This window comes from Varroa destructor, unplaced genomic scaffold (assembly GCF_002443255.2).
Source record: "Varroa destructor unplaced genomic scaffold, Vdes_3.0 BEIS01000002.1, whole genome shotgun sequence".
Classification (NCBI taxonomy): domain Eukaryota; kingdom Metazoa; phylum Arthropoda; class Arachnida; order Mesostigmata; family Varroidae; genus Varroa; species Varroa destructor.
The window spans coordinates 49,236,619-49,263,761 of NW_019211455.1; the positions used below are offsets into that span (position 1 = coordinate 49,236,619).

Sequence of the window (27,143 nt, forward strand, 5' to 3'; positions counted from 1 at the left end):
TGGATAAATGCACATGACCAGTTGAAAAAAAATCTCACTTTGGTCAGTGCACCTCGTGTGTGTGTGTCTGTGTGTGTGTGTGTGTGTACACGCGAATGTATATTTATATAAATACTGTGACAAATGTTTTACGTGTCTTAGCGTAATCGAATAAAACGTCCAGTAACAGGAGAAAGTGTCACTGAGGAAAGCTCGGTAGAGGAGATAGATATAAGACAAATTCTTGTCAATTCGAGTAGCGGGTTCACTAAAATAATTGTGATTGTATGATATATTGAATTAATAAGGCGAGCGCTGAAATGACTGCTAATTTTTTCATACAAACTGTAACGATACACTTTTTGTTTTTAGCGGTAAATAAACACATAATTTTGACGTGCTATGATTTATGGCCGTAGTTAACGTTTCTTGTTGAAAAAAAAAAGTATGATTATTATTAAAAAGAGCATTAAAAAGCGCGATTTCCAACACAAACACATCAGTTAATCTCATGTCCAGCTTATGTCAATCATTTGAAACAGTGAAGTCATAACCCTCCAGTCGCATAAAACGTCTGAGATCAAAGAAGAGAAACGCTCTTTTCGGCCATAAGATAAAAGCATACGCATAAGGCAGCATAGTAAACAATTTTAATCTAATCTTATATGTGGCAGAATCTCATAATTTCTAGCCCAAACCGTAATATAATACAAATAAAAACTCGATATAATTATATACTTTTAAATAATGACGACCATATATGGATGTGCATAAGTTTGAATCTAAGTCACAATGGGATAGTATCCAAAACATTTTAACACAGGAAAGACAGATCCAAATCATTGCATATAGAAGATCAGCAGCAAAGCGGTTCATTCTGGTTGCTATTGATAGCGATGGTTTCTTTGTGTGTCCAACGCTCAAATTAGCATATAACAGCACAAAATCCCTACCAATGAAGAGCGCATGTCGTGTATTTCATTTACGCAGCTAAGTGAAACCTTGTTCTCGAAGTACTTTGCATAGATTATAGTGTCCACGCAGTGGATGACTGTAAAAATATACGGTTATATCTGAATAATCTGCTATGCTTCATACCGTGTATATATATACACTGAAATAGCGTTGGCGGGAACTCGTTTGAGATATCGACTGCCAGTGGACAGTATAAACAGGAGACAATACACACACAAAGGTCTTTAAACTACGATCGGCAGCGTTAAGCTTGTAAATTTATTGCCGGACTAGTTTAATCGCACGGAATATCGATGAAGATTAGGTTAATAACGATGGCCCCATGGACGAGACCATGGCTGCAACAGTGGATTGAGTAAAGAGATGATGATCAGGTGAATTTACATTTGCAAGCGCTCAAGATACAATATAATTTGTATGTGTAGTCACCCGCACGCATTTCGTTGCTGAACATATCGGTGATTTTTTACAGGTGCAAGATTCACACTTCTGATTTATTTAACATGCTGAATTTATTGTGCCGCTAAATGACTACTGATTTTCAGAATATCTCAGGAAATAAATAATACATTTGTAGATGCACTCGTTTGCGAATCAGAAGCTCGAAGCAAAGGCACTTATAATAGGCCAGGCTATGGATACAGTCAATGAACAAACTAATAACATTAATTAGAACAAGCTCGCGATGACAAAGATAATAAAAATAAAGACGAATGGGAAACGAAAACCGATGGAACGTGAGTGACCGATGTGTATGTGTAGTATAAAGTGTAGCTGTTGAGGTCGTCGCACAGACGTACCGTTGGTGGAGATGAGGCCTGAGTCTGAGGCTGAGGTGGAGATGCGGGTTGCTCGGTTGTGGTCAGGGGAGAATCGGATGGGATAGGTGGGCTAGCAAGGGTAGCTAAGGGGTTCACGGAGGACACTGCAGTTGCCGAGGGTGACACGGCAGTTGACTGCGACTGTAGGGGCAGCTGAGATAGGTACTGAGGTAGGTGGGGTACACTCTCTGCCAGGCCGGAGGTGACGACTGCCGGTTGGTCCAAACGGAATGGAATTGGCTGAGACATGGGCAAGGAATAAGGAGGGTACGAGCTCGAAACCGACGATCCGATCGGCCCGGAACCTGCCGGAGGTTGAAAGGAGGTCAGTGGCCCCGGCGATGGGCCCATTGGAGCGGGGCTACTGCTCTCCAGGGGGCCCTGATCGGGAAGCTGGCCTCCTCCGAGGGCACCCAAGGGGCCTTGGAGCGGGGGTGGGGGTGAGGACGTAGCCATCGGGGGCGGAGTGACCGATCTCTGCGAGGGAGCAATCGAGGGCGCTATCGAAGGAGGCGGCGGTGGTGGAGGCCCACCGTGCAGCAGGCGAGACATCCGGGGGGGCACGGGCTGTGCCGGACCCCGCCGGTCTTCCAGGTACATCTCCAGCAGCTGGTCCAGCTTTGACTCGATGTCCTCGACGGAACGCTCCACCTTGACGATGCGCGATGCTAGAGATTGCTTCGAGTCGTACACGTCTTTTGCCTTGGATCCCGCTTTTCCAAGAATCAGGTCGAGTCGCGCCTGAATGTTCTTCGTCCGACCCAACAGGTCCACGTGGCCTATGAATAGTATTGAACAAGCAAACAAACATGTGTAATGATCGCCCTCTGCATTTACCGAACAAGTAAGCAACTTTGGCCCAATGGACAAACTATGATACATGGATGAAACAATGAAAGGGTAAATTTTCTTGCTCCCTTCTATAGGAAAATTAAGTTTAATCCAATGCACTTAAATTATTAATATCCTTGGATCTATTAATTGAAAATTAAAAAATTGACCTTTTAATTGGAAAGAGCATGCCACTTCGGTAAGGGAGTCTATCTGAACGTATGCCTTGAAAATTTATAGATGAAACAATTTAGCTTTTCGTAAGTAGTCGGCAACCGTGGAACTTGATCAGCTTAGTTGCGACAGGCAGCTTTAATGCCACGGCAGATCTAACAAAGAACCTGCACATCGATGACCTTTGGTGGATCAGTCAAGAGGTAACCAAGCAGTGAAATTTATAAATCAATAGTTTTCACAAATATTTGGTGTAATGATCGTTTGAATTAATTAGAGTTTAGTGTCGTTAGAACCTATAAACTTATCTTCGGTTCAGTCTGATTATTGACCTGCAGTTTACGTAGTCCTTCTAATCGGTTTGAGTCTCAACGTCACTATCGTGCAAGTCGTTGGCAAAACTCAGGTCTATCTAAGTTTTCACACTCGTATCGTTCACAAGCACACAATCGTATAGAGGAGGGGGAGGGGAGGACACACATTATATCTTGTAAAAATTGTGTCTTCAAGCGTTTGAAACGGTGCGTTTTTTAAAGCACCAGGCGCTTAGTATGAAATACCATGAATATTGTAATCAATAGCGCATCGTTTTGTTAGTCACTGCCTTGTTTACCTATTGCAGTCAACAAAGCCTACACGAAATACAGCCTAGAGAAATCTAGTTGAGAGGTTCTGGTAGAATTTAGTCCGTAGTCTACTTATAGTTATTTTTCGTTTTTAGTCTCATCAGTAATTTTCTTTAAATAATAGTATGGGTTCATTTATAATATTACTTAAATGTAGTAAATCAGCGTTGTCAGTTGGCCATACAAATGGCGGCGTGAATGATAAGGTACCATAATGATATGATTTGTGTGAGACCGCTGTAGCCATGGGACCTTGTGGAACGTTTCTTTGCTACGTGAGCTACACGAAGACTAGTAAGAACTACTATACTGTTGATACCCGGATCTTAGCCATAGAAGAATCAACTGTTTAGTTAATTAGTAGATATACGAGTAAATTTTGTGAACAAAGTATGCCACTTTCACGTATGGAAAAACGGCGCCACTTTTACCAATCTAAGAGATACTGTGCTTGGTATTTTTTCAAACTTGTATTTTATAGTATCGCTTGTTTTCATTATACTACACGATTTTGAAGGTTGCTTGCGAGATATCCAAAATGGCTGTGCACATTTAAAATGCCTGCTAAAATATTATGCCTCATTCTATGGCGAAAGTATTAAACAATACATTGTATATCGTCGCGTTTAGTTTAAGATAACCGTACTTGAAGATCATTTTACTTAATTGTGATAGTTTCTATCGCGTATTCTTGTAAATAGAAAGAAACAGACCAATGTTGGATTACAAATTAAATTTTACACTTAAATACATTCATTTTCTGAGTTTACCTTACTGAGCTTTTTCCGTTTTTCATTTTTAGATCTACAACTCGATATGTACGTAGTTAGAACAGAAGTTCTTTAACAGCGTACAGGGGACCTACGCGCATGCAATAAACGGAAAGATGCTCGATAGGATCGCGTGTGGTGAGACCCCCTAGATAGCCAAATACGATTGACTGCACTCCCGTAATCATCCTGCTTTGTTCACTGCGTCATAGACGTCATAGATATAGGACAGGGAGCAAGTCAAACCTGTTAGCCGCAAAGAGGAACAACACGAGGGGGTGTAGCATGAACGACGACGACGACGACGACGACGACTCAAGTCACGAGCCATTTGAAACGGTGTACTTTGATAACCACCTCTAGCCCAGGGGCCAAGGAGACGGAAGTGAGAGATGTGACAATGAACACTGAGGCCTACGGATCTACTTTTTTCTTACTATGTTTTATCGCAAAAGTTTTTTCATGTCATCTTCGTATTCTGAAGTTCTAATGCTACATAAGCACTAGGATGTTCGTTTTGTCGTTGGTCCGCTGTGCTGACGCTTCATAGCGTGATAAGTTCTAAAATCTGTTTTACTAATGAAATCCGTACGCTGGACGATAGTGTCTGGACGCTAATTCCGGCGAGTTGTTGAACTACTGTGGCGACAGTTCAGAAGGTATCCTTGCTTTCGCCTGGTATGAACGAATCGAATTCTGTGCCTTTAGTCCGCAGCAGCCTCTGGCGGAACGTATTCCTTTCAGTCGTAATATTATAGGTTCTAAAGAATCCCCCAAATATCATAACCTGTTACCGACAACAGGACGAAACGATTACCGCTAGAGCTTATCACTGCAAAGTCGGCCATTTCTCAAAACTGCAGCGAGAAATTCCTGCGATTGGTGCAAGTGGCGTAACACTCATACCATTCTCACCCTTACTATTGGCCCTTAGCCATTTTTTTTTTCTATATATATTTCAAGTTTAATGTCGTTAAATACGTTATTCACTAATCTATGGGACCATTTAACCAGAAAAAATCCATTGGAAAGTCGATCCATTGGCCACGGCAATGTCAAGAACAAGATTACTGTTTTATACATGATAATAAATCAGCGACGTGCTTATGCATGTCTTGTAGTTTGCAGGTTAGGGGTCCGGCAAAGGTAAATTTGGCATGGAAAGATTACGCTTAATATTAGTTTTTAGCCTCAGAAAGCTTAACTGCTGAGAGCTAAGTGTTCCTGTAATCGAAGAGTCGTCCAGTAACAATTGCCGGACGAAGCCATGTTGCACCTTGGCAGCACATACCGAGCCGCGAAAATACTCTATCTTGCATGATGAATTCTTCCTCCGGCGCTTGGTGATGGAATTGCGCAAGTTAATGTCTTAGTCAACGAACCTTATACAAGTTGGCGAAAGATATGAAAGGGATTCAAAGACCGGATCTTTCATGTTATAATCAATTTGATCACATTTGTTAATCTGTCTTTGCTGGTAGTAATCAACAGCTTCATAAATACTGGTCAGACACACTGTCCCAACAGTAGATAGAATATATGATACCCTTTAAAACACTTCGCGTCATATGATTTGTATAAATCTTGTAGAGCTTGTAAAACTAAGTGGCGAAGCTTACTAAATGTCCTAAGAATGGTGTTAGGTCGCAACCAGCGGTAGAACCTCCATCTCAATTTCTACCACATCTGGAACACCTACAAGTATCGTCAGGCTCGTGGGCCTGGTCTCCTGCAGTGTCTATGGTATGACCGACGTACGGCAAAGCGAGTAACGACATGTCTGTTTAACCAGTTCGCCTTTTTCCACTCGACCGCTTTCAATGAACATGCATGCCTGCCGTAAATAACGTGAAGCTGCAGTGGATAAAATCAGATTTCGACCCTGCCACCTACGTTCACACCTCACAGACTCACATTTTTGTTGAACTGAAGTTTAAAAAGAATTCGGATTGTCATCTATATCTAAATAGATCCTCTAGCAGGGGTGGCCATCATGCCTATCTCGACTGAGTCATTAGTACGAAAATGATCCCAAAAGCAATGCATGAATATCGACTACTAACTACGAATACAAAGCCTATTAAGATCTAGAACACGACAAGCCTTCCTACTAACTGGAGAACCTGGAAGTACAAAAATCTACAACCTAATTGACACAAAAGCATTCTGCTTTTTGTATCTTTTACGTCTAGCGCATAAAAACCTGCATATTACTTGATGAACGTACGCTGCAATTAAGACTCCTTAGTATTCTACAAAGTTAAATCAAGTAAACCCAAGTTGAATTACCATTTTTAAGAGTAGAAGTTGTTGGATTATATAGGATAAAAAATGCTTAAAAGCGACTATTAAGAACAGCAAGTGACCTTCCTAATAGCGAGTCCTTCTTGTTGTCTATAACGAACCAACAATAATTCTAATTTTCTAGTGAATTCAGCACCGTACATGGACTAGACCTAGGCGATCGTCTGAGGATGTAAAAAAGTATTTGCTAACGTGTATCATTTAACAAAGCTAATAGGAAAGATTTATCTTCTGCTAAACACCTGTGCGATTCGCTGAGGCGGTTTACTTTTGATCACCTGGATCGTGGAGGCGTGAACACGGTGACCAGTTCATAATCCAATATAAAATTTAAGATCATCCTGAATCTTGACTAGTGCGGTTTTTAAATGCGGTGTCTGTTGTGTTTGCTTAAGCCGGGTGTTCTCCTTGACTGCTGAGGCCTGGTGGTGCTCGGGCATACAGGCACAAGGGCCTAGCACAAGGTCGTAGCTTTTTCTAGGAGCTCAAACGGTACTCCTGTACGTTCCATCAAAGTCGTTTCTTCTAGGTGAATGAGCACAAGTCCTCGTCGTCACTCTAAACGGGCGCATAATATTCTGCTGTGCGGGTAGGTGCTTAATATGTAAACCGCTCAAACAGATGAGCCTTGAGTTCGTCCCACGTTCTCGTGCTATCTGCAAGCATGTCGAGCCAATGTTGGGCTGAGCCTGACAGCTCAACCAGAGACTTTGAAACCCGGCGTTAAAGCATGCCGTTGTCTTCAAATTCGTTGCTTTTAGTGGCTCACTATTAGTACCCTTGTATTGAGTACTCTATCGGAGCTCGAACAAGCTGCTGTTTTTTAATTACCACTAACTGTAGCAACGACACACAACGGGCGCTATAAATACGGTTTATTCCACGTCATTTTACTTATATCACTAACGACAGAAGAATATAACATGCTATATAATGTTTATATGTCGTAACACATATCAGATTTATAAACTGATCAGATAAATAAAGGAAACATTTCTATTTTTATTCCTGAAGGACGTATATTTGAAGTAGCTATAATAAAAATTGATAGAAATTAAAACCGGTGAAAATGAAGCTTATATATATATATATATAATAAGTCATCAATTTTATTATAACTATTTTGAATATAGAATGAAAATAGAAACCTTTCCTTTATTTTGTTGATCAGTTTTTATTGCATTACCTCCTTTACTTAGAGCCATTACAATATCATTAACAGATTGTGATTTTAATACTACATTCCTTAATCCTAGAGTAGGAGGACATCCTAGTTTACATCAACATTTATTTCGATTTTTCGATCCGACTGAAGTTTATATTTTAATCTGTCGTGGATTTGGTGTTATCATTTCTTGCATTAATTTATTCAGGTTGGAATGGAGCTATATTTGCCAGCTTCTTTAAATATCATTCTATCAGTGTGGTGTATCTGTATTGTGCTATTAGTACAATTTCAACTATAAATAACTTCTCTAAGATAATTGTTCTAGCTTAAAAAGAAAAGTGTATTTTCACCACCTTCTTGTAAAGATGAAGATGTTGCCAAAACTGCCTTGTTTACGGCAACGAGGCTATCGCTAAAAAGATTACTCAAGAGTAGTTTAGCAGATCTGAAAACTGTATGCGGAACGTTTTTAGCTCTGTCCAATTATCTAACTCTGATGAGGATCCTCGTATCATCCATATCGGGAATTAACCGAAAACTGTCAAATCACCTTAAGTCCCTTAGGCTTATGCACGGATGTGGAACTTTCTAGTAAGTAAATATGGCTCAGCACTAGCGTCACACGCCCATAATGGCTGATTTTGTCGCACAGAATAGTTACTGGAAATGAGAGGTGGCGTCTATGAACTAGATATCGGAATGGGTGGCACTAGGGCAAAAGCCAAAGCCTAAAATTTAACTAGATTTTCATTCAAGAAACGTTACACTTTGTGTTTGATGAGACTGTAACACGCTGATTGGTTGGTAATTGCTCTCCATGAAACAGACAATTGATCGGCAGGATTACTTCGCCTTTTTGCATTAACTCAACCAGGCTACTTAGAAGAAACGAGACGGTCCAAAGAAAGAGTGGTATATTCTATTCTATATTAATGCAGATCCACACACGGTAAACATTTTCAAATCTGGATTCCTGAATTTCAAATGGAAAGCTTTGCTATACATTTCCCGGATCGTGCGCTGATGCATTTTTGCTTCTTTTCCGTTTGCAGGCAAGTGAAATTACAAATCACTTATTTGACGGGAAAAAAGGTCTCAACCTGACCGAAAGAGTTCTCCAACATCAAACCTGAACATTTTTAGCGCGACAAATACGTTGGTTGACAGACAGAGAAAGGTTGCGGGCAATGGTGCGAGATCCGTAACACAACAACTTATTGCGACAGGAACAAAAATGTACTCATTTTTATGCAGTAAAAAAAAACAGAAGTCGCATTCACATCCTAAGCTCCCATTAGAACTGGACCAATTCTAATGATATACTATAGTTTTTGTCGCGCAGAATTTTGTATTCGGTGAACAGTTTGCCGCTAAAAGTACCATAACTCGTTAGTTTAAGAAGATCCAAGAGGGAAGTTTTGAACTTGCCGGTAAATCTTCTGGAAGATCATGAGCGAAAGACAATAACGCCAACGAAACATCATCCTGAAGCAAACGTAAAGCTGAAATAGCTTGTGTCTATTTAATGGTTCAGTGCAGACGTTGCCCATTATAGTTTCACGTAGCCTAGTTCATCGATTACGGCTATTCCGAACGATTGAGGTAAATGATGACCAGATTACGCATTAACCAGCGAAGACTCTGGAACAGAGCTGAGCTACTATTCCATGAAACCGCTCTACCTCACGCAAGAAAAATCATTATAACAAAAATGTTTTTTAAAAAATCGTAAATTTTTGATAGGTTTACCTTAATACGATGTCAAGCTTGTTTTAGGAGAATTCATACACTCCGGTATTCCCGATTAGTATAACAATGGAGTTAATTGTCATTTAAATGGCAAAATATCATAGAGGCCAGTTGGTTAAAAATTAAATAAAGTTCAAAAAGTTTACAATTTCCCGCAGTAGGCACCAGTCAGTCCACATATTCAGTTCATATATTGTTTCTATATTTTAAAATCAGTTTGTCTCTGCAATGCTTTTCATTTGGTTGAATATACTTCATTTGAAAACTCAGACGACTCATTCGAAAATGAATGAGTCGTTCGAATGTTCGCGCTACGAATAATGATTCGTTATACTTCTATTGTTGGAAAAAAACAGGGCTTCTGTTACAAATAAGTGCGACTTCGTAACAATCTGATGTTGATATCGGGTTTTCTGGTAAGATTAAGTAAGTCTATATCTTGGGCGTTCTGCGATTTTTTACCAAACGGAGGAACAAATGGAAAAAACAGAAAAAAAATTGACAAAAAAAATCAGCTGCACAACCATTCTGCTGATATTATATAATGCTTGAGGAAATCCGACGCTAAGTAAAACTGTTTATTTAACAGGCAGCTAGAGCGTATGAATAAAGATGAACAAAAGCCCATTAAAGACGATCTTCGTTCTGGAAGGCCTTTTACATCAATTATGGGCAAGCATACAAAAAGAGCATAGCAGCTTCTCTTTGCTAACTACGAAATAACCATGCGATAACGAGAAAAAAAAATCTCAGCTTTTGTCAGGCCATTTTGACCGGTCGTTTAGGCGCCAAAAGGCTTAGGACGAAGTTTGCGTCAAAACAGACAAAATGTCCAGCAGATGAACACTTGTGAAAAATTGCCAGGAAAACTTTCTACTACGTTAAGAAAAGGTAAGAAAAAGTTCCCTTGAATGTGTCATTATGGATGACCAGGCATAGGCGTATGGCGACGATAAGGAGGGCGAGACGTTACCTTCTGAGTACCGCTTTAAAAACAAACCACCCCGAAAAAAAGTTTCACGATTCAAGTTCAAAGACAGAATGCTCCTCGTGGTTTTCCTCGACCGTGGGGGGGGGGGGTGTTTATCATGAGCTCAAGACATCTGGCTCCACGGTTTCTAAAGGGCTGTACCAAGTATTTGTCAGACCAGGTTGTGGGTCCTTTATCACAGGAATGCGCATACTCGTACAGCAGTTTTTGCGGAAAATCCAGACATGTGCCCCCACCCGCCGCATTTATCGGATCTGTTCTTGCGACTTCTTTCTATTTTCAAAACTAAATAGAAGTCTAAAAATAAAAAAAAATAGAACAAAATCTCTAAAAATCGCTGGCCAACTTGAGGTCTATCCCAATGATCGAACTTGGAAAGTATTTTGGTGCCCGCAAAAAAATGATGCCGTAAGTGTATTGTATTTGGCGGTGTCTAGTTTAAAAAACAACTTGAATTGGGACGGTTAAATAAATGTTTATCAATTTGTAGTAGCGGACTCGTTCATTTTTGAACAAAGGGTTATCGCTATTATCTATTGCACTTTGCTTATTATATATGTATCCATACTTGACACCTTCGAACATTACGGATTTTATCGGTACGGGGTGTATTTCTGACAGTTTTTCTTTAACCTTAACAAGACTGGGTGCAGTTATAGCTTTGCCACTAACATTTCATTTGTAGATTCGTGAATTCGCTTATTTGTCGCATTTTTTTTTGCACTATTTATGAGCACGGTAAATATTATAATTCAAATATATATTTCTGTCTTCACATCTCGTTTTCTTATTATACAGTGTCAAGTATTTAGAGATTATTTGTCGAACTTTCGGTATTAAGTAAGTTGTTTTTTTTTCGATCTTTTCGAGGCAGCTTTTCAACTACCTTCCAATTATAATTCATTAAGTGCGTCAATATTGTCATCTTTTTTTTCTTTGTCTACACATAGCAACTGTATGAGTCTTGAGAGTGTAAAAATATTCGAAACCTCGTTCTTTTAATGATCGGAAATTTTGATGTTGTTATTTGTACCATCTGACATACAATGCGTACGGTGCTTCTTTCATATATTTTTAGCTTGTAAAAAATCTGATTATATATATATCAATGGGTTTAAGTGCTTTTATTTGGCGTATTTGATAAGTTATCATTTGTGTAATCAGCGTATCTATTCGAAATTTGTAGTTTGTTACTGGTATGTCAATATATTGCGAAAAATATAACTTTGGGATTCATACTGGCATCCAATACGCCTATGCAGAAATACAGCTCCTAAATTCCGTGTTTTCTCGGAGTTCAATAATCTTCTAGTGCTTAAGCTGTTTTCCTTAGTTTTAATCGTATTTTTTCGATCTTGTTCTCGTTGAAGCACATAACCGTTGAATTTTTTTAAAGCTATTCGTCTTTCAGCATATTCTCTGAAGTTTCTAGATAATTTCTTGTAATATCGTACTGTTGAAATTATTTAAATACGCATTGGACTTGGGAGATGTATCCTTAAACCGTCATATTGTATATAACCGTATATAATATGACGCTTGTATGCTTCAACTTTTTTCTATCCCGTCGAAATTCATACACTTGTACTACTTCATTCAGCCATTTGCTGAATATTTGCGTAGACATTTCTATACGCAAGCATTTATACTTTTATATTCCTTAAATACGTGAATAATCAGTATATTATAAATTAGGTTCAATTTTCATTGCCAAAATTATCTTTCGAAATAAGCACACTTCGTTGTATCACTACATTAATTATCTACTATACATTGTCTATTCTGTTATATATAATATATGTATTCATTTTTTTTGTGCATTGCAATTTATATTTCAGCATAACGTCAGTAACGTAAACACGTTTTTTCACGTGCAGCCACTACACTTCACAATGGTAAGTAAATTTTGAGTAGAACAAAGCTTCTATAACGGTAATGTGAGATAATTCTTTTTATTTTAAAAAAAACGCCTCTTCTTCTTTGATATGCACAAGTGAAATAAAGGATGAAAGATCTACGCAAAGGGTATCCTTAAAACTGTTCAGCGCCTCGTAGTGCTGCCTGAATTGTCCTCTGAGACACATTGATAATCATCAAGGGCATCCTTTTTCCCTATGTGCGCTAAGCGCAATGATTAATAGAACTTCACTTCGTCGAGACCAACGTAGCCACCAAAGTAATAATGCAATCTAACCCAATGTACAAAACACAATTTGAGTTCTATATTTTTTAAAAAAATATTCTAGTTCTACGATACGCAAGGCTGTCATAAAAAATAACTAGCTTTTCTGCTTCCTTATGAGTGCATTGTGCATATAACCGATCCTCATTGCCACGGATCTAATGTCGATTCATTAAGCCATTTTGAATAATCCAGACTAGAACTACGCAGCAAGCATACTGGACTGATAACAAAACTACCACCTAAATTAATTTTAACGCAGGTAAATACGTGGGATACCATCGTTTAAACGATCGTAACTTGTAACTCGCAAGTACTAACAATAAGAAAATCTTTCTTTTAACTCCTCATATATATATATTCGTATTCGAATCGGTAAGACGAAGCACTTACCTGCCGAATACTGTTCGATGACGTCCTTTACGTCATAAGGCTTCAATGCCTCCTTGAACTTCCTTCTTGAGACAAAGTACTTGATCTTCCTCAGCGCTCGTATTGCGTTTTTGTGCTGCTTCGTGAGTACGGTCAACTTGGGCTGGGTTTCCTCTGCTTCCTCGTCTGCAACAGGATGCACGTTAGTAGCTGATGCAAAATACTAGCCAGGCAATAGTTCCACCCTGCGTCTGACATGAAATCTCTTTGATTTGTTACAGATTTGTCGTCGCTGCTGATCTCAAGCTAACTTAAGATTGTACCCCCATCTCTTTATAATTAAGAACGGAAGGATCAAAGCATCGACCTCCTGCGCTGTCCCTTGAAATATATGCGATTAACGTTCGTTGTTCTAACGCTTCCACGGTCAATTACTCTACGTAGCCTGCCGTGTACTGAGGAAAATTAAAGAAGCTCCAATTTGACGTGAATGGCAAGTAGTTGGCAACCCGAGCCAGCAGTGTGTTGAAAGCGGTGCTGCTAGCGAACTAGTGAGGTTGTGCCAATTGTACATAACGGACGTAGATTCTAGACCTTAACATAGTTTAAAGGTCCAACGAGGCTTTATGTGGGGTCTCATTAGACCCTTACATTTAAAAACGAATGAGGCCACCGTGAGGTTAAGAGATCTAACAAGGGGTTTAAGCGTGCATATCAAGCGAGAAGCCAGCATTGACTTGATACACATAGAAACAGCAATCAGAATTTCTACAGGTTAGCTTAATTTTTTAATTGGTTAAAAGGCTATTGAGTTGCTACGTGTGCCTTGATTTCTAACACACATCACACTACTGATGATGAAGAATGTTCTCAAAGCCCAAAGCACGGTAGTGAACTACTCAACTTCACGTCGATTTAGAGAGAAAAATACTATCTAAAGCAAAGGCCATCTACTTCTATCAGTTGTCAGTACTCCTGTGTTCTTACTTAGTGTGCGCGCCAAGTTATTAATAACCAATATTTAGTTCATTAGTACCATTGCCGTAAAAAGATTAGCAGAGCCGAATTCATTTGGCAACGTAAATTCGTAAGAAACGAACGAGATACAACGCATAGACCTTCATATTTAGCATCAAATTTAAGAGGATACGATACCGCCAAGCAAAGTTCACTTCACTCTTTGCCTCAGGACACTGCCGTTGTTTCGGTGCCTTCAATGTGCCGTAAGGCTATTAGCCATATGGACAAAGCTATCATTAATGCAAGCTTAGATCGTCGCCACCAAGTTGTTATTGACTATATTTGTATGTAAAGCGAATGAGTTTCTGAAACTCACTGTTTAGCGCACTGACGTTTCAACATATGTGAAACCAATTTAAAGATCACATTTGACGAATGATAATATATCATTAAGCATGACATTGGAAATGGGTTATTCTCGTATTTGTAGTAAAGATAGTAGTAATGGTTCTTTTCCAAATGGCAACCAACCACGAGAGACATAGCTATGACGGAAATTGTCATCGTGATCAATCGTGGTTGGTCATGTTGACATCAAATGACGGGCTATATATATATATATATATATATATATATATTTTTAGTTCTTACCAATAACAATGTCGATACTGGGGGGCGAGGTTTCGCCCTCTGAAAAGCAATTCCCACAAGAGGCGGCTGACTACACAAAGCAGAACACATATCGAACTAATTGATCTTTCTATCCCTGTTTACTATGTCACATTATAATATATAACTACAGCCGCTGGTCGGTAAGTAGGTGGACTCTACTTGGTAGCGCTTTTACAGAACGTGTCACCGCAGCAGTATAGATCATCGTTTCACAACTAAGCTGCTTCTATCATGTAATCGTAGTAGGTGAAGTGAGCTCGCTACAACGACATGATACAGTATTTCCCGGTTCGATTAGAAGATTTGATACACATGGGTACGCTGGTCGCCATTCGAAGGTCTAATTGTAAATGTTAAAAAGTCAATGATTGGCTGAAGCCCGGTGCCAAAGGTAGCGAAAACTGAAAGGTTTCAATTCGAAAGTGAATGTCAAGATGAATATATAGAATTCGACAACATTCCACACTGTTCCAACATGAGCCTGAGAGGAAGTTCTATAAATGGCTGTTGTGATAAACAGTAATCGTGCGTTTCGACACTACTTTACTTTGGGCATTGTATGTAGACGTCCTACGGACTCGTTTTGCGCTTTACCGTACTTTCTATCGTATGATTTTATCTCAATATTACAGGTTGTACCTGCGAAATGTACACGTAAACAAGGCACTTTTCAGCGCACTGCCGGACGAGTTTATTAAATCATAGACATATTTGCACCTGTTTCAGGATGCTGTTGATTCAAGCTGGGGCGACACTTAATTAGCAAAAGAACCTAATGCTTTTAACGAAAACAACAAAAGTAACTTTTCCTTCTTCTGCAACGAAAGTAACTAGCTTTAAGGCGAAATAACATGAAAGGAAGCCGAAAATATACGATGGATGTTTGATCCTTTGGCATGGCGCATGCTCTAGAAGCTGCGAGCAGTGGTAATGTTTCCCAAACAGTGACCATATTTCAGGGCTATATTCGGGGCGTAAAGCTGCTAAAACACAGACTTACATTTTTTAAGTAAAACAGATAGTTCTGAAATATAGCACGTAAAATCTGCACCTATTCTGAATTAAAAAAAAAGAAAGCTTTACCAAGCTAATAATAACGAGTAATAACGAGGCGTATGTGACCATTTATTTAGAGGTTTACTACGTGAGCTTGCTAGCAATGCACTGAAATATAACCGCTGCGTGATTGTGGTGGCGTGCAGATAAATCGTACAAGGTTAGTAGACGATTCAAGTCTGTCACCAGCTAACGAACGCTATGAGTTGCGTTAGTTATATGCCACTAATTTTTCACGATCCGCTCAACTGTTGACAAAGTCAATCAGTTAGGTAATCTATCTAACACTACGCTTCTGTGACAGACAGATGAGTTAATGACCATAGCTGGGGTAACAAAGGAGCGACACGTGTACTTGATGCGGCACCAACGCTTACACTAGGCGTTACTATAATGATTAATATTTCTACTAATCGACAGAATTACTATTGACAACAGTAACATCAAGAACAACAATTGTAAGGCGGCTGGACGGTGGTCAACGACGAGCGTGGTGGCAGTGGCAATGGTCGCGCGGGATGGATTGCTTCTTTGGTTGGCACCGGGTCGTCAGAACAACCACAATAAAACATAGCGCCCACAACAGAAATATTAACAAACTTTTGTGCGTTGGGTTGCTGACCGATCAAATCACTCCGTATTCGGATGACTGAGCGGTCGCCTCCTCAAAGAACATCAGTAGGCGTCACAGTTTGCCATTACGACGCGCAGTAGTAACAAAACACAGTCTGAGGAGGAGATGGCTCGGTCAGGCCGATGAAAACAAGCGGTTGCAAGCCCAGCCAGCTTAATGGTGAATGGCTATTAAAGGCTGTGAACACTAAGTACGTAATCATATGGAGGGTGACGACTGAGCGGCGGGCGACTGCCGTTGTGGTAAGCGCATATATCAACTAGCTGGTCACCATGTGTTTGCGGATAAGGGGCTTGATTGTTTATTTGTTTTAATATAAGGATGAACTGATAATGCATGTATATTATGATTAATTAGTTTTAATATAGCTTTTGTTACAGTCATTTGATGATGGTGTAGTAGTAACATAATGGTTGCTTACCCTCGACCTGCATTGTTGGGGTTGTCGGCCGCGACCTTCTAGTACTCAGACTACGGAACACGCGGGCGGCCAAACTACACGGCTTACAAGCCATTGGGCTGTGTAGGGCATCTGAAAGTAGTTGGTGAGTCGTTCGCGAGTGGGCAAGGTCCAAATATCGAACCCCTTCTAGGCCCAGAAGTGGTAAGCCCTCAAGCAACGAAGCCAATAGCTAGCTTTAATCAAGGCACTCTTTTACGATGGCCTAGCACCATTGGCATTGTTCGATAGCATGGCAGCAGTCTCAACAGAACCTACCTATGGAGACACCGGTCGTAAGTAATTTCGTAAGGTCGCTTTCAGTATCTACCTGAAGCAGAAATAAGCGACACCTTACCGTGTGTAACCGCCTGGGTGATGTTGAACGTGTTAGAGTACCTGTTGCCGTGGTATCTGCTGGCCGCCAGCAACCATCACGCAAGTCGTTCTTTCACCAAACGGTCAACTCTTCAAATTTAATGAATTTGACAAATCTAGTTTGACCCTTAGTTGTCATCGTGAACAAAATCTCGGAGTATAAAGCAGTGCAGCGCTAAGGTCGGCCCAGTGACGTTTAACATGCTGGATCCTCCTTAAAAAGAACCGCCTCAATTTTTTACTTTCTTCTTCAGGTAAAAAATTGGCCCACTTTAAGTAAGGAACCATCATGGAAGGCGTCATCTAGTCCTTCCATTGCAGAAGCGACGTGATTTACCTATCAGAACAATTAAGTTGGCCAAGCAGCTAAGTTAGCTTACTCAGGCTGGATCGCAAAGCCGTCTTTGTTTTGCAGTTGTAACCGACTTCGATGGACAAGATCTCCTGTGAGTTTAGTGCACTTTTGTGTGATGAATTGTCATTGGGCTTGGACTCGCGAGTATATATATATATATATATATATATATATATATATATATATATATATATATATAATCGCTTTTGGAAGCAAACCATTGTGCAGCGTATTCAGTATTAGGTGCGACTAATCTATTTTAATCTGAAGAAACCAATTTACAAGATAGACACTCATATGTGAATTTTTTAATTAATGAAAAAGGTTGACGATCTCCTGCGAAGGGATCGCAGAACATGCGAACTCACTGTCCATGCGTATCTCTTTCTTGCTTGGACATAGACCTGCTAGAGCTTACTTGAATCTATCGTGATCGAGTAGTGAATAAAATCGGAACAAACAACTGAAATAGAACGTGCGTCCTGATTCGAGACCGTGGAAACATACGGACTAATTACAAAGTGGTTGATTGGTCGGCTGTTTAGTGCGTATCGGTTACTGGCCGGTTTGTACGTAGAAACGGCAACGACGGGTTGGCGGGTGACCACCGAGAAGTGCGAGACTCAAGAGGAAGGCGATCAGTGGAACGGAAGACGCAATCAGAGAGCTTATAGGGTGAGATAAGACGAGACGATAATCTCTTTTCACAGTCGCAAAGTTTTAAAGTTTCACCTGTTTCCGCGGACGACCTGAGGCCTGGAGAAAGTGCTAGAAACGGAGGGTGCACAAACTCCTTCTGAAGTAACATACAAAGGCCATACGGAGTCGTCTCGTCGTCGACGCTGCAGTCTAGAACAGATTTAGGTTAATAGGGAAACGTTAGATGACAAATGGACCTCAGCTAGCCAGTAAAATAAGCACGACAATTATGTTAGCTTGAACTGAACCTGGACGATAAACCCTGCAACCGCTCTCAGTGGCTAACCAGCTTACTGCCTAACGCTTTCATTTAAATCGCATAGTAGTGAGATATTAAATAAGGAATCCCCTACGTGCCAAGTGGTTTCCAAAAGTTGGATGGATTTCAAATATGGTATCGACACGCATCGGATAGCTGTGATGACTATCCACTGACTGTTGTAGCCAAACTAAAAAAGAAACCCTAGACAAATAAGACCACTTTGAAGAAGGAAAACTAGCCGAAGGGCAGAATGCGGTTGTTTGAACTACGAAGGATGAGTAGCAGTCGAGAAAAATAGTCACGATGCATCTCATGTCGTTGGCTCATTCTGCCGAAGTTCAGTTAAGAAGAATAAAGCTACGCAAGGGCAGAGGTCCGACCACAGCTAAGTTGGGCCTGGTATGAGGGCAGCTCAAGGTTAAAAAGCTTAAGGGCACGATGTGTGGGATATAAACCGTCGGATATTTCGAGACTTTGCCCATGCGCTCGATAGGCTGGCACGAAAAACTTCAATGAGATCGATGACGACCAGTCAGAAGAAATGTCGTGGACAGAAGTTAAAGGACTGTAACATCGACGAGACAATCATCGATGTCACAATCGATCGATATGGCGATTTCTAGGGCGACTGTTGGCGTATTAACACTAATCTTTACTTACTAAACGTATGATAAACACATTCGCGTTCATGGCCGGAAAACTACAGTTTACTAACTCAGGAGGAAGGGAAGCACAATATAAAATCGGTACGGAAAAAAAAACAAGGAAAGCTATTAGCCGACAGCGGAAAATATAAGACACAGAAAATGGCCACAAGAAACCGGTCATTGCTCAGTTCAGTGGGCTAATAACTCACAGCCACAAAATATATTTATGCAGCTTGCTATACTGGCGCTATAGCGCTGGCAATCTAAGCCTCAAAAAAGAGGATTAGTATGCTTGCGACGAGATGTTGTGAAGGCGAAGGGCTATTATGAAGTCAAAAAGGCTGAACCCTCCTTTGCGATGGTAAAAAAACTGCGGTGTGACAGAACGGAGAAACGCGAGGGTTTGAGTGATTTTGAATCGGACTCTATTCTAGCTTCAGTAGCCTGCTCGTTACTCGTCGGCAAAATGTTTGCAGTTCGATGAAGCCCTACGGGGATGCTCAAAGACTCCATTGATGGCGCCATAGCCACAATTCTAACACCAATCAGGGTAAACGATTGTCGAAAGAGGCAACGCGTTTCCTCTCTTTGAAGAAATAGATCCTGCAAACAACTGTTAATCATAAGAGATTCAACTCGATAGTCTAATAGCTATTCCTCGTTTTGCCAATCAATGTTGGTCGGCGTCGTGCCGTCCGTTTGGGAGGTTTACAATAGTCCACCTGAAATTGATGTTAGCTTCTCGCTGAATCGAATATAGATGGCGATATGCAGTGTCGCTACATCACCAACTACTCAACAGTTGAGGATTTGTGGAATCGGAAAAGCTCACTCGTAATCTTGTACTGGAGATATCTATTTGCCCTTGGGCCACTAAAGGTTTGGAATAAGCACAGTAGCAGCTCTACGAGCTTGTTTCTGTAGTCAACGCGTGCTTAGCGTGGGGGAGTGGGACCGAGAGACTGTGTGTTTATTGCTGTGCAGATGCCGCATGGGCTACGTTTAGCTACAGGACAAGGTGAAGTTTACTTACCGTCCGAGTTTCGTTTGGATGCAGAGTCCGAGATGGCATCGGTCTCGTGGCTGTAGCTGGCCTGTGGGTGGCGGGACGGCGCGCAGGACTCGCCTGACGTATCGTGAGGCCCGGCGCGTGATAGCGGAGAGTGCGGCAGGTGCGAGCCGTGCTGGGGATGGTGGCGGCCTCTTCGGATCGTCGACAGCCGCGACACGAACGACGTGTTGTGCTTGAATCTGTCCGTCCTCGGGGCAGATACCACCGCGAAAAGTACAAGCGCAACGCCAATAATAATCGAGATTGTTAGACATCCTTAAAAAGTAATTCCAATGAATGTGTGCGGGACCAGTGCAACGACTCTAACGCGCAAAATGTCCTTATTCTATCTAACTTAACATTTTTGATGGACAAACGGGACTCTTAATTTTGAAACGCTAAACTACAAAGTACCAAGGACCGAAAAAACGTCACAGCTTTCAGTCAGTCCCAAAGCGGTGTTCTGAAAAATAATTCACAACCTACATGCATATACTGTACATAATAAACAATCTGCGGCATAGCCTACGTTCATGTCGGATAAAAAAAAAATTAGCAATTTTAATTATAACGTAGATGTTTACAATTCGGGCACAGGTGGGAAATTGTACAGCTATATAAGTGCAAATCGGATTCTCGCATGCCTCAAAACAGCGTTCATATAATATATGTATAGGATTTGTGATTGAACGCTCCGTGGAAGCAGCGTATGGCATAAGCTAAACGTAGATGTTAACCGATTATGCGTTGTCCTTTCAGACATCTAAACATAGTTTATATAACAAAAAGACGTCTCATCCAAATTACAAAGCAACCAGGTGTGTCAAGAGAAAATGATGTTGCATATAGATTTATTCATTGTCTATTGACGGACTTCAAAATGTTTGCATGCACCGTGCCACTAAGAGCGGCGGAGGGAAATATATACGCGGCGAATATATATATATATATATAGGGGGGGGGGAGAGAGAGAGAGAGAATAGCTCGTGCGTGTAGCAGACTTCGGCGGGTGCTTAAAGATCAAATTTAACCTCGTAAAAATTGTTTTATGGATTAATTCAATAGGCCGATGAGTATTGTCGGCCTCATAAGCCAGCGAAGTACTATAAAGATTCACACGGGGCTGATTTCACATTATCCTTAGTCAGCTGGTGTGGTTAAAGCTTTTTTTCTAAGTTGCTGCAGCCTCAAGCCCTATAATCCGAGGTGCTGTTAGTCGGAGGTTCAATAATCGGAGACCCATACTAGCAATTTATGACATCTTGATTTTAATTTTTTTTTTAAAGTGAACACGAATTGACACTATCGACGTTAGGAGGCACATGCCGTTCACTATATAAAACATCCTGCATGAATCTATGCACACAGGTTTTTAGATCGAGATTCGGATTAGACAGCTGGGTATAATGTAATCGCAACGCTTCTACCTCACTTTATAGGTGTCTGATAAATAGAAACAGAGGCGGTATTTAAGGTATACTAAGGAGGTATTTTTCTAACTCAAATCGCTAATAGTTCAAGGCAATTGCAACAGATGCCCTTGGTCGGCCGATTGTTGTAGACCTGGATTATTAGACCCCACGAGCTAACGCAGCGCACTTTGGGCCGGTGATCACTTACAGATTCGGTCCCGCCTTTGGTGGCAGGTCGAGCCGGTCTCGTCTTGTCTTTGACTGCGTGAATGAACCATATCTGCGTTGTGGAAAGTAACGATCGATCGAACCATTGGGTCAATACGGATGACGGTCAAACGTGAGCGGACGGAGCAGTGGACGTGTGAGAAGACGGTATAATGTGTGCCGAAATGTGCACGGGAGCCGATGCACGCGAGGCGGTTGTGTTGTCCACAGTCCGCCCGGCATGTTAGGGAATTGAGTAACAGTGCAGCGGTGGTGATGGTGGTTTCGGTGAGGATCATGGTCGTGATCCGCCCCTCGTTATCAAAGCACGAACACGAGGGGCAAGCATATGTGAGCCCGAAACACACGTTGTGATATAGACGAAACGACACACAGAGAAGAAGATGGCACAGAATACACGAACAGAAGAGAGAGAAAGAAGAGAGATACAAATAACGAGATATGTTAGCTTTGCGATAGCTTGGTACCTGTACGCAGAATTTGGGACACATTGTAGCTTGTCCTAAAAGCGCCCAAATTACGAGAGCTGTGAAGCTAGTGCTATACGTCGCACGCCAATACCATTATGACAAGATTTAGCAAAATTTCTACAAACATTTCTCGTAGCAATTATGTCCGAAAGTCCTAGGAAGAGGTTTGAAGCTGTTTGCTAAGCTGCAAGTTCATAACGGTTCCTCCATATGCGATGAGACTGTAGTGATGTTATACTGTGAATGACGATATACCTTTGACGTGTTTTATTTTGTGATCAATCTAATATTTGATGCACTTCCCAGTCAAACGAATGTTATATCATTTTAATTTCCTATATGCTAGTTACTTAAGTACAAACAGTATAATCTCTCTGTGGGTAAAAAAACGAAACGACAATCAACAACTAACGAGCTGACGAACTAAATTTGTTACTACACAGCCAGCTTCAATATATATACTTATAACGTATGTTGCGTATAGCCTACCGACGCTTCAACATTTATTATGTGCATACACGAGCTGTATGTACGAATTTCCTATCTACGTATTTTTATATAGTTAATTATGAAACATTATTACATACGTATATGTATAGCAAGTCCCATAATACTATATATATAATAGTGAATATGTCGCCATTGGAAACGGCTCGTCATAGTGTGTCACTATGTGTGTTATTACTTCAGTTTGCTGACTGCGGACGATAAATCTGTTTACTCATTTAATTTTTCTTTTTTATTATAAAACAACATGACACGACGCTGAAATGCAATCAAGACCGTGAATACCCTGCTTGAAATTGCACGGATGTTTTATAATTATTGTTATCATTATCTGCAGCGGTATGTTACTGTTGATATCAGGCCTAGCATCTAAAAGGTTTCGTAGCATTCGGAGGGACAGTGAGGATTTTCGCTTGCATGTCTACACCCAGATGATTACAGTGATCCGGTGTCTTCAGTGTGAGGTTCTCCATTCGTTGTGAACAAACGAATAAGGTAAAGACCTTTTCAGGACTTATTCCTCTTCGCGTGGGCTTGCTTTTGTAAAATTGGATAAAAATGCCAGGTAATAACACTATTCCTTTATACTGTTGTAATCAAATCCCTTGTTAAGCGTATCTGGTTGATCTCAGGTAATATTAGGAACGTGTTAACAATTATCTTCGTACAGGCCATGTTTTACTCGATACGCCTACAGTCTTGTCTCGAACATGAGATACAAGCGGAGCGGACAGTCGACGGTGCGCAGGCATTGCTCGCTACAACAAAACTATCAACTGCAGTTTCCAGAGAAGTTCATCAAGGTCGATTCGCTAACTTGAACCGTCACCCAAACCAACGTTCCTTTATAAATCAGTACCGACTTGAATAACTCGTATTTGGGTTTACATTGATGTACGGTCAGAATACGCAGGTACTTATCGGTGCATTGGTATAAGCAGTGATACCTTGACTAATGGTAGGCACCAACAAGCGCACTGCAAGCGAATAGCCATTTTAATTGAACGTTTCGCCAATTCATCATTTTGGTTTCTAGTTGGTTAGATATGACCGACTTGTGGTTGAAAAGTAGGTACCTTCTCATTAGCTCAACGTGCAAGTATGGACAGATTATTAGAGCAAGTTTTTCGTTATTTCTTCTTAAAGAAACCAACATAGTTATCACTTGGTAACTGAGATTCAACAGAATTCATTCGGACGAACTGGAAATGTAACCTAGCAAATTAAGCCTACGTAGTCCTTAAAAGCTTGATTAGAGATTGTGATTTTCATGCATCTAGGTTTGGTTTACGGGCATTCGTAAATTTGATAAGTTTAAGCTTAATTCATTAGACTGTCGATTATTTTTTACCAATTACTTTTTGGTACTACAGAGAAAGTGTCGATAAGATTTTCCTAATACATTTTAAGGATGTAAGAACATCCGATACAGTTTTCGTGTGATTAACAATATAGTTACATAAATAGAAGGCTAGAAGGTTGGGCGATGACGCGGTGTCCTTCAACTAGCTGAGTATTCGGCATGTTGCGGCGGGGAATAAATATAAGACTTCATTATTGTCTCAAGTCATCGTAATAGAGTACTGATGATGGTCATAATATCGTAGATGATTAAAAGTAATCATATCTGGGTATCTAACGAGCCACCAACGAATATTCTTACTACCATTATTCTTGTCTGCAGAAGGTGCACTATCTAAAGGTAGATAGATACATGCTATCATAGGCAACCAAGTAAACTACATACATCTCCAACAAGAATGTTGTTTCGATGTACTATATCCTTTGCAGCGGTTTTGTATACACATATAAGACGTATGGTATGATCACAGATGGTGACGCCAATGATTATTATGCTGATATAAGCAGTAGGGATCATTTGTAAAGGGAACGAATCGGAAAGGGACCTAGGTTCCGTCGTCCTTATTTATACAACGGCGCTAAGCGGCGAGAAGAATATTTTTGCGCATAAAAAGCGCACAAAGAGACAAGACATAGCTATAGAAAAAATGAAAGAAGAACCAAAGAACTGATATGAAAATGTATATTCAGATCTTACAACAATTTTTATTATTACAAAGTGGATATCATGATGCTTGCTAGGTGGTTCGAAAAATACCTCATTCAATTCATGCATCCAATCATTTCATCTCACTTTAGGGAATTAAGCTCGAGTTAAAAAAAAACTAAAAGTTATCGATTTAGAAAATCGAAAGAGCAAACCGAGAAAATTGCTAACAGCTGATAATGGCCATTTTATATTTGCTCCGTAGGTCTTAACTGTTAATATGAATCAGTCACTGAGTGATTCAGTATTCCGTGCCACAGGTTATGCATCGTGCAGTTTTTTCAGAAACGTTCACAATGCGAACATATTAATGGTAGCAGTTTACCTACTCTAAAGCCACTGCCAATTGAGCCATTTCTTCTTTATTATTACGGATCATTTTAGATAGTAGCGCATACATTTATATGGTGAAACGATTGTTCATAGCATAGTGCTTACGAGCTTTTACACGAGAGTTTCTGGTGACATGCTTTTCCACATGAACGCTGAATAGTTATAACTACGGCATGAGTCACTCACGTAGGTGGGCTGGGCAGGGGGACCTGGTGGATCTTCCATGTGGCTACGGACATGGAGTTCTCATCGGCTGCATAACACCTCCATAGACATTGAATTAGAGTAGCTGCGGGGACTCGCCGACGAATCATGTGTTTCTGCCGTTGCTGTTGCTGAACTTTCAGGGCGAACCCGGAACCTAGAGGGAGGAAGGAAAAACATTTTGTCAGTCGCGCACACAGGAAAGACAGTTGACTGCAAAGTGATCAAAAGAGCTTCCCTTTAATCTTAAACAAATCGCTGGGAGCATCGCCACAGGCTGTCATGTATTTTACGAGACGGTAGAAGTTGTGATATCTCGATCGAGTTGGCCCACGCAGTAGAAACAGTTCCTCTGAAGCTTGACACTAATGCTCAGCTGCCTTCCATAGTACACAGTGAATCATATAAAGTCATATAAAACTATCCTACTATACAATGTAAGAACACTTTTTAACAGCTGATTAAGAAACGCTTCATGTACTTATTATGATAACGTCTTGGGCCGAGTCGTCAGGGTTAGCGAACTAGGCAACACTCGTAGATTGGAATTGGCCTAAGAAATGGCCGCAACGCAATAAGAAAAAAATTACGTACATGTATAAGAAATACGATCTATTCGTGTGTGCAGTAAATATGCTTAGTTTAGTATTCCCCGATCAATATCAAAAACGTGAAAACGCAGGGCATCGAAATATAATATTGCGTCAATCGAACCAAGTTTCTTAGTGGACAGTCTCATTCCGTATATTTGATAATAAGAGAATTTGTTAAAAGTCCTCACCATTTGTGTGATTGCGAAATGTCATTTGACGTCTTATACGGGGATTTTGACAAACGACTGTGTTGCTTGCAATAGAAGCGTAGGCTTATCGAAGTATGAGGATCTTCGCGCAACGCGTTTATTCGTAAAGCAAATGCAATCGATCTTCAATGCAAATTCAAGACGAAGAATTGGGCAAAAGCTGGGCCGTATATAAATGTATTGCTTGCTTAGCTCAGTGCATAGTCAAGCTCGATGTTAACAAAGTAACTAGACTTTCCGGAATGCACCGCACCGTTATACTGCTGCTCTTCTTTGAAAACTGCTCAACTGACATTGGGTCTCTGACCACTCAGCAGCGTGACTAGTGCAGCTCTGATAATTACCGTCCTTGCATCTGATCACTTTTGCGAAGTCCACTATTTGGAACCGGAGATCCTGAACCGTTCGTGGCAGCCGCTAGAGGGCGTCAAAGCTGATCACTGGAGAGCCCGCCTTCATCTCTACGCCAAATCGCTTTTAAAATTACGGGTTATATAGGAAGGAAGAGTGGTAGAGGGCAAAAGGCTGTTGCTTGGACGGTAAAAAAAATGTATTGAAACAACATCGATGCTCCGTGCTTACGAACGACGACGGATCCGTGCCGATATCGTGCTCTTCCGTCGCTGGTAATATGCGACGAAGCAATAGTTTACATATTTCATGGATTCGACGCGTCAGTAGGAAGCGAAGATAGGAAGTGGCCAAGAAGCTACTCTACCCCAAAATAACCCCTAAGAGACTCAAATTTGCTAGCGAATAGCGAGGATCGTTGGGCCCGTGGATAAGCTGTTTGGTTCGACAGCGTGTCTAGGTTTTTCAAAGGAGCCAGCAGGAAGAGCCCTGACTTGCCTTTCGACAAGGTAGGGAACGCCATAGAATAGATAGAAGAATCGATTACTCACAGATATTGTATCTGTACAGCATATGGCGACATTTCAGTACCGAACGATCGTCCACGATATATCTTGTTGGAAAACGCGGCTTATTTTCGAGGTTTTTGATGCGATCCGCAGATCTGAAGTGA

At 40.7% G+C, this 27,143-nt stretch overlaps 1 protein-coding gene across 1 annotated transcript in view; it reads right to left on the reverse strand.

Annotated features, from left to right (window-relative positions):
* LOC111244958 (potassium voltage-gated channel subfamily KQT member 1-like) overlaps positions 1-27,143 on the reverse strand; it is a 220,344-nt gene that overhangs the window by 11,806 nt on the left and 181,395 nt on the right. The window contains exons 5-10 of the mRNA XM_086981089.1: positions 25,300-25,474; positions 21,716-21,787; positions 20,078-20,304; positions 16,686-16,796; positions 12,964-13,128; positions 1,755-2,554 (exon numbers count right to left, since the gene is read on the reverse strand). Coding sequence (XP_086837215.1) covers positions 1,755-2,554; positions 12,964-13,128; positions 16,686-16,796; positions 20,078-20,304; positions 21,716-21,787; positions 25,300-25,474 — 1,550 coding nt within the window. The remainder of the gene's footprint in view (positions 1-1,754; positions 2,555-12,963; positions 13,129-16,685; positions 16,797-20,077; positions 20,305-21,715; positions 21,788-25,299; positions 25,475-27,143) is intronic.